The sequence below is a fragment of the Chenopodium album genome, chromosome 22 (assembly GCF_948465745.1).
Source record: "Chenopodium album chromosome 22, dcCheAlbu1.1, whole genome shotgun sequence".
NCBI classification, from domain to species: Eukaryota; Viridiplantae; Streptophyta; class Magnoliopsida; order Caryophyllales; family Amaranthaceae; genus Chenopodium; species Chenopodium album.
The window spans coordinates 11,603,031-11,612,252 of record NC_137855.1 but is presented as its reverse complement, the minus strand read 5'-3'; the positions used below and the strand labels follow the sequence as shown (position 1 = coordinate 11,612,252).

At 37.5% G+C, this 9,222-nt stretch overlaps 1 protein-coding gene across 1 annotated transcript; it reads left to right on the top strand.

The window, feature by feature from the left end:
- Positions 1-6,276: 6,276 nt before the first annotated feature.
- LOC145603947 (uncharacterized) lies at positions 6,277-7,175 on the top strand. The gene is made up of 2 exons (XM_081659914.1): positions 6,277-6,469; positions 6,547-7,175. The coding sequence occupies exons 1-2, from the start codon at positions 6,277-6,279 to the stop codon at positions 7,173-7,175; spliced, it is 822 nt and encodes a 273-aa protein (XP_081516040.1).
- The last annotated feature ends 2,047 nt before the right edge of the window (positions 7,176-9,222 follow it).

The window sequence follows — 9,222 nt, the reverse complement described above, 5'->3', positions numbered from 1 at the left end:
TGAAAGGTTATAATTTCTGAGGGTTTGGTCCCAAATCTCGATTTCAATTATTTAATTTGATTGTTTTGATTTATATTTTCCTTGAAGTTAATAACGCGTGTATTTTGTTATTAGAAAGAGGTACGAGGCATCAAAGTATGTAATCTTATTGCTCTATTCTTGTGGAAAGCATGTTTAAATTTGTTTAATTCCTAGTATCATGTTAGGATGTCTTTATTGCTTTCTAGTATCATGTTTAGGGTGCTTCCTATGCTTTCTAATATCATATCAATATCATGTTAGTATCATGTTAGGGCTAAAGCTTTGATCTTTATTGTTTAGTGACATGCTAGGGTTTGTTATTAATCTTGTTAGTATCATGCCTAGGATCTTGCTATTAATATTATGCTTTAACATGATTATGATAATTATGATTGTTATTATGATTATGATTATAATTATGATGATTGTTATTATGTTGCTTGATGATTATTATTGTTATTGCTTGATCACGCCTTTTATGCATGCCTAAAGGGAATTTGTACTTGTAATCACGCTTAATAAGATAATTAATAATCTTGTTTAGGCTAATATGATTATAATTCAAGTGATCACCAATAATAGTTTTATTTGTGCATTAAATGCAACCAACATAGATAAACAGGTTTAGGGTTAATCTGTTGATTGCATGTTAGTCAGAAAGCGCACATGAATACGAGAAAAATGAAGTAGAGGCCTATTATTAGGGCAGGTTCAATCTCTTTTAGGTTGGATTTGTACCTTCATCCCCGAACCCTATTTGGTTCAAGATCTTTTGGAGTTGGCGATCTCATAGATCGTTAAGGGGTGTAATCTTCAGCTTGTGAACAGTTTACAAGTTCCTAAAACTTGTTGGTGATTCTTTTGCTCTAGCTTCCTTCCCTTTGGACGCCACCATGCTTAAGTGTATGATCACAATGGGGTTCAAGTTTGGGGTAAGGTTTGAAATATTCCCTACAGTAATACTTTACCTTCCCAGTTATTTTTATTTTATTTATTTTAATTTTTTTGATAAATTGATCCGCTTACATCTTTTAAATTCTTAAAGTATGCTACTAAAAAGAAAACAAAAGAAGTACTTAATTTCCTCTCAAATCAATTTAAGCCAAGTCCATTTCGGATCATCCAACTATGGGTATGGTCTAAGTTCTATTTGAGTATATTTTGCCAAGTTTACCAACAACATCCTTTGTTTCACAACAATAGCATTGTACGGACTTTCTACCCCATTCTCATATTAACTTTGTATCAATGATTTAGTTGTTGTTGGATTAGGAATATATGAGGCATAATTCAATTTTTTTATTTAAATAAAATTAAAGGTAAAGTATGTAATTCTTCAAAAAAAAATAAAATAATAAATAAATAAATAATAAAACAATAAAGTATGTAAGGTTATAAAAACGATGCATGGTTAAAATAATGCAATTGGAAGTACATATGGTTATGGGACATGCCAAGCGGTAGACCTGCAAATGGTTCATTCGGGTCGGGTCATTTCGGGTCAGCTAACATTCAGGTCGGGTCGATTCGGGTTTCGAGTCAAGTTCGGGTCAGGTATCGGGTCAAGTTCGGGTCGGGTCAATTTCGGGTCGGGTCAATTCGGGTGGGGTTAGTTTCGGGTCAAGTATCTTCGGGTTGTTTCATTTGTAAATCAAGCTCAAATCAATAATTTTATACGGAGTTTATAGTTTGTTTATTGTTATAATAAAAACTATCAATTCAATTTATGAGCTTAACTACAATTGAAGATGAACAATTTGAGTTATTTTTGGTACAAGACATTTTAAGTTCAATTATAAGGTAATTTTAGTTCGGGACATTTCGGGTATCGGTTGTGTTCAGGTCAATTCGGGGATCGGGTCTATCCGGGTAAAACACTTCGGGTCAATTTCAGGCCGGGTCAACTTTGAGTCATTTTCGGGTCAGGATTGGGTCAACTCCATTTTTGGATCGGGTATGGGTCAGGTCGGGTCAATTTCGGGTTTCGGGTCATTTTCGGGTCAATGTTTTTGGGTTAATTTCGGGTCATGGGTTGGGTCATTCGGGTCGGGTCATCGAGTCTGGGTCAGGATTGCCAGGTCTACCAAGCGGGCAAGCCAATCCTTGTGCCAACTCTAGCTAGGGCCGATCCTCAAATTATGTGTCAAGCTTTGCCTTGTCACGCTTCTCCAAAGTAAAGGTGGCCCCACCCCGGCACGAACAATAACATGGTGTGCTATGCTTTTTTTGTGCAAGCCATGTTAAACTTCGTAATACAATTGAGGTTGGGCTTGACATCGCATATGTAAGGTTGTAAGAATGCTACAAAATTGGCCCAGGCAAGTAAAGTTGGAATTACTTGGCCGAGTAAAGTTGGAGTATCTTTTATGAAGAATTAAAATTGGGTAATTATCATTGGTACACTCGTGGTTTTGGCTTTTATCTTTGGTACACCTCATTAAAATATGATTATCAGCGGTACACTCATAATTAGCAACTAATTACTACAGTAACTAAAACGTTAACTAAACGTTAATTTGCCTAATTTTTAGGTTTAACCCACTTAACATAAAATGTCTAATTTGCCCCCCTACCCCAGAAACATTAAACCCCCCCTTTCAAATCACAACTACCTAATATTTATCACTCCCAAATTCTGAAACTCGTTCATCTTCTTCCTCTCACTTCCTCCCCTGTTTTTCGTATGCTGAGGTCGGTAAACGACGTGCGATTTGAAGAGCATTGTAGCATAATTTGCACTTTATTGTCGAAAGCTGAAGGTTAGTTTGTATTTTAGCCTTTGTTTTCTATGAATATCGCTTTGTTTTGGTAGTGTATGAATGTATTGGTTAAATGGTTGAATTATGGTGTTGATGTACAATTATTTGCGAATTATGGTTTAAATTATGCAGCAAAATCTTGTGATTAGTTGTAGTTGTTATATTGTTGAATTTTTTGCACAAATAATTCGATTTGGGTGTGTTTTGAGTACATATATGTATGTTGTGTGTTTGATAGGTAACCCTAAGTCAGATTCTTTGTTATTTGTTGTTGCATGGGTTGTTGAATTAAAGTTGGGGTATTGAAATGTGGTTTTTTGACCTAATTTTGCAGAATGGATGACAAGGTTGTGTTTAGATTTAGGTATAAGGTTCATATTATTGATATTGAAGTTGATCCTGATCTTTGTAATTTGATGGATTTAATCATTGAGTTTGAAGATAGGCTGCAAAAGAAAGGTGTAGTGATAGTGAACCCTATTTTTGCATATGCATATAGGGGCAAGCATTGGCCTATTGATGATGATGGGGGTATACAGAGGATGTTTAGGACATTTCCTACTACTAATGTTTTTGAAATTTTAGTTGGAACAAACCCATTGAGATCTAGTTACATGAATGACTTAGTCTCTGAGTTTAGGAGAAGAAATGTAGAGGCAGAACAAGCTAACCAAGCACATCCTATGGAAGAACCAGAATCACCTCCACATCCACCCCCACCCCCACCTCCACCTCCACATGTGAATGAACCAGAGTCACCTCCACTAGTGATGAGCCACATAATTAGACCTAGTAGTGAAGAACCTGTGATTGACCAGCTTCTGATTCAAACAAATATTCAGCAGCCTCTGCTTGAAACAAATCCTGAGCAACCTTCAAAAGAACATTTGGCCAAACTGAAACCTAGGAGGAGATTGGTCAAGAAATTTCAGGAAACCAAAGATGTAGATGCTATGCCTACAGACCCATCACTAGATGATTTTCCTACTGACCCCATTGTAGGTGACATGTTCCCTCCAGAGTTTAATTATGATCCAACTGTAACTGCAGTTGATTTGCAAAATGAAGTTGAGGATAGTGGTGTGGACATGTCTAGTAAGGAATATACCAAGGGTAGGAAGGCTTTTGAGAAGGCAGAGGCTAAAAGTGCAACATCAAAGGGTAAGGGCAAGGGTAGGGGGAAAGGTGATAATTCTGCTGTAGGTAAGGGCAAGGGTAAGGCCACACCTATACAGTTAGTTTCAGTTGGGCATGGGAGTGAGAAGTTACCACCTTCCCCAATATCACCACACACTGTCTTCAAAGAGTTACCTTTGAGAAGGAGTCCTAGGTTTTCACCTGCCCAAGTCCCAACTAAACACAACACCCCCCTACCTAGATCAAGTCCAAACAGCCAACCATCACATATAATCACTTACCCTAACCTATTTGCTAGGAAAATTCCCAAGACAACTCAATTTAGGAAGGGTTTGTGGACTGGTCAGAAAGGTAGAGTGCCTAAACAGGGTGTGGACCTTATTAAGATAGGGGAGAGTGGTGCACCTAGTGCTAGAAGGAGGGTGACATATGGTTTGGGTGGTTCTGGTGGGGGTCCTGAAGGTTCTGGTGATGATTCTGCGGATGATTCTGGTGGTGATGATTCCGGTGATGATGATTCTGGTGGTGATGATTCTGGTGAAGACTCAGATGAAGAGATATATCCAGATGGTGATGTCCCTGAGGATGAGTTGCTTGAATTAGGCAATGTTCCACATATAAAAGACAACTAGGAACCTAGCTTTTGGTCAGCATTCATTGATGATTCTAATGATGATAATTACATGGATAAGCTTTATAAGCAGGGAGAGATGTATGAAGAAGTAAAATTTGGGAAGATAGTGCTTAGGCCTTGGATGATATTCATTGACAAGGGCCATTTGAGAGAGACTTTGAAAGATTATGCAGTGCAGGAAGGCTTTGCAATAGCTGTTGTAGCTGCAAACAACAAGAGGTACACTGTCACTTGCTTGGCACAATGTTGTGAGTGGAGGCTGCATGCTAGTAGGCTCCCTGATGGTAAGACATGGGCTATCAAAAAGATATGGCCAGATGTCCATAACTGTAGAGGCTTAGAGATGTACAATCCAATCTGTACAGTAAGATGGGCTGCACCTAAGGTTATGGAAGACATAAGGGCTAACCCAGATATCCCAGGGAAGGCCCTAAATGAGCTTCTATTACAGAGGTTTGGCATTTACTTGAAGCAAGCCACCTTGTATAGATTGAAGAGATTTGTTGTTCAGGAGCTATTTGGAGGACATGATGAGTCCTACAGTCATCTGCCTAGATATGCTGAAGTCATAATGAACACCAATCCTGGATCAAAGGCTTTTGTTGCATGGCATGAGAGTGAAATCATTCCAAGAGTCAACTTATTCAGCAGCATATTCATCTCATTTGCTGGACAGTTCCAAGGCTTTCTTGCAGGATGTAGGCCATTGATTGGAGTTGATGGTGCTCATTTGAAGGGTAATTATGGTGGAGTTTGACTGTCTGTTGTGGCCTTGGATCCAAACAATGAGATTTACCCAGTTGCATATTCAATTGTTAGTAGTGAAGACAAAGATACTTGGAGTTATTTTTTCTGGCACATTCACAACATAGTCAAAGATTCAGGGAGAAAATATTGGACAATTATTTCTGACAGGCAAAAGGTTTGTATATATTTACTTTGTTTCAGTTTCTGATTGGTATATTAAATTACAAATACATGGCATAACTTTTTAAATTGTGTTGTTGTAGGTAGGGGTGAGCATGGGACGGGTACCCGTACCGTTACTACTAACGGTTCGGGTACCCGATAACCAAAATCACTAAAAGTGATACCCATAACCGGAACCGATAAGTTCGGGTACCCGGACTTCGGGTACCCGGAATTTCGGATCGGTTATCGGGTACCCAATAAGATATCCAATAATTATGATTAAACTTAATTATGTAGTTATTATGATATAATTTACAACTAATTAACAACAATACCATATAATCTTGACCAAATTATTAATAATATTACTAATCATTGATATTATAAAGTGATTATGAAGTAAAGTAAAAGTTTAGATTTATATTAATAGATTTAAGTAGGGAAAAAAAGCAAAAAAAATGCTTATCGGATCGGATCGGGTAACCGTTAATTTTATAATGATACCCATAACCATACCCGATAACAAATTATCGGAACGGGTACCCGAACCGTTATGGTTATCGGATCGGGTACCCTAATTTTCGGAACGGTTACGGATCGGTTTTTCGGGTTTTCGGTTTTTCGGGTACTTTTGCTCAGCCCTAGTTGTAGGGTGTTGATGTGGCATTGAAAAGTGTATGGCCAGAAGCTAAAAGAAGATACTGTTGCAGACACTTAAGTAGGAATTACAAGAAGTCTTTCCCAGGTCCACTTATGTACATTTTATTCTGGAGAGCTTGCAATGCTACCAACAAATTCACATTCAGAAAGGCTATGGAGAGACTTCAGAAAGAAGGTGGTGAGGATGTCATGCACTGGTTTGCAGATTTAGGCCATCAGTCCAAGTGGAGTAAGCACAAATTTGATCCAAATATGTGCAATGACTCCAACACTTCAAACTTTGTTGAGAGTTTTAACTCAACACTTGGAGCTGACAGATGCAGGCCAGTATTGACTTTACTAGAAGGTAATGATGATCACTGGATACTTCATTTTCACACTTGCAATTTCAAATTCCTAAATTATCTGTTAATGCTGTCATAGGTATCAGGAGAGTGTGCATGGTCAAAATGGCTTCAAGACATGAAGCTGCAATGGGTTTGAGTGATGATGAGCTCTGCCCCAAGATAGCAAAATTGGTCAAAGAGATTAGCAAAGCCGTGGCAACTTGTAGAGCTTTCCAGTCAAGTCCTGGTGAATATGAGATTCATGAGGGGAAATCACAGTTCCCTCTAAGCCTGAATTCCAAGATTTGCTCATGTGGAGCATGGAAATTAACTGGCATACCTTGCAGACATGCCATTAGAGCAATGACTCATGCAAAAGTGGATCCTCACAAGTATGTCAGCTCTTGGTATTCTGCACAGACATACAAGAAGGTTTACAGTCACTGCATATTCCCCATACCAGACCTTGCTCAGTGGCCCGAATCTGCTGCTGAGAACCCTCAACATGTCCACCCACCAAAGATGAAAAGGGGGGTGGGCAGACCTAGCAGAAATAGGAAAAGGGAACAAGGAGAAGACCAGCCAAGCAAAAGGTCAAGGACTGTGAAATGCTCAAGTTGTGGATGTTTTGGACATAACAAGGCAACTTGCAAAGGTGGGTTGACTGGGAAAGAGCTCAGGGCTGGAGAAGCACTTGTGATCAAGAACCCAAGAGTTAGAGATTAGACAAATGCTGCAAAAGCTGCTAGATCAAAATCACAAGCTGAAGGTTCTGGTGCAACTGAGCTCAGCAGTTCACAGCTGTCAAGTCAGCCACAAGACTTGTCACAATCTTACAGCTGAGTCAAGGGATATATGCAGATTTGCTTTTGTTTTTTTTTTTTCTATAACTGATGCATAAGTTTAAGGTTGTTTGAACAGAAACTGGTTAGGATTTTTTTTGGTGAAAATGTGTACTTGTTTTGAACAAAATACATTCAGTACCTTTGCTGTAACCATCAAATGCTTGGGTTGTTTTCTTTTGCTATAACAGTAAATATATGGCTTTTGTCTAATTTATGTCATTTTGCCTAATTTTGATACCTTATTTATGTTGTAGAACCATTGAGTACTAATAATTACAGAAACAAGGAAAAGAACATAAATTAAACACTTTTATTTATATCAATTCGAATTAGATTACATAACTAATTTCCCATTGCAACTGATACACCCACTCTTAACCTGGATCTATTTCAAAACAACAACAAATAAGACAAAATACATAACAATTGCAATCTTAACAACCATATGGACAAAATCAGCAAATTCATCGGTTTTCTTCATGAACTCACTGAACTCTGCCCTTAAATGTTGCACGTGTGCTGCTTCTGACATGTTACCAGGTCTGCCACCAACATCCCTCACTATGTGTTCATCACTAACCCACAAGAAAAATCCACAAAGGCTGCACTTGTAATAGGGCCTTCCTGGATTTGCTGCTGAGTTTGAGAACCTCATGTCCGCACTTCTTGGAGGATATATTACAGTTGCAGGTAATCCTTTTAACCCACACACCTCTTACAAATACGTTGCTTGAAATAGACCTTGTGGAAGACGAGGAAGCCATTGCTGATTTGATTGAAAGGAAAAGTAAGAAAGGGAAAAAAAATTCAAGGAGAAAGCAAGAAGCAGAGCATGTATTTATAAGTGTAAGTGTGGTGGGAATTGTGTTTTTTTTTTTTCAAAAATTAGGAGGGAATTGTCGGAGGGAAAGGTTGGAGGGAGAATAAGTGGGAGGGCATTGAGGTCTTTTCATCTTTTTCGACTAAAAATGACCTTAGATCCCTTGACTAACGTTTAGTTAACGATTTAGTTACTGTAGTAATTAGTTGCTAATTATGAGTGTACCGCTGATAATCAAATTTTAATGAGGTGTACCAAAGATAAAAGCCAAAACCACGAGTGTACCAGTGATAATTACCCATTAAAATTTCATCAATATTCTCGTTTTCAAAAAAAAAATTCATCAATATTCTCTGGAAAAATTGTGAAGCAACAGAAGAAAACTTGAAGCAGTTCAAACTTCAAAGTAGCCAAAAAAGGGCTGAAGAATTTGGAGAGAGAAGAAAATGGCGTGTTTAATTGCAGTTAATTTCTCTCCTTTTCCAATCGTCTCTTATTATTTCAGGGTATTACTCTTTTTTTCAATTTTGCGCTTTTTATTTATTTTCCTATTTTCATTTGAGCTAATGTTATCTTACATTTCACAAGTTTTCTTTTGAAGAATCTGAAGGCTAATTGCTGTATTTTGTAACTTACTTGTATAATGTTATTCATTAAAATCTCCCAATTTCTCATTTTATTCAAAGTGTAAAGCAAATTATCACTCCTTCCGTGTTTTTTTAAGTGTTACACTTTGACCGGCACATAGTTTTAGGCAATATAATTGACTTAAATAAAATAAGAGGTAAGTGGGATAGTTGGAGTATTAAAGAAAGACAGTGAGGTTAATAGTTTATTGAAAAGTAACGAATGTGAGAGGATAGATATAATAAAAAAGTAGTAGTGGGTTTGGGTGGGGACCATAAGAGGAGAGAGATATTAAATTTTAATGTAGCTTTTTGCTAAAAAATGAAGTATAACACTTAAAAAAACACGATCAGAAATGAAAAGTGTAACACTTAGGGGCTGCCTGGAATAGGTGTAATGGGAGGGGAAAAATTACATGAGTAATAATTCTGGATTATTTTAAAGTTTAAATCTAGGGTAATTAATCTATTTCCCTAAAAAA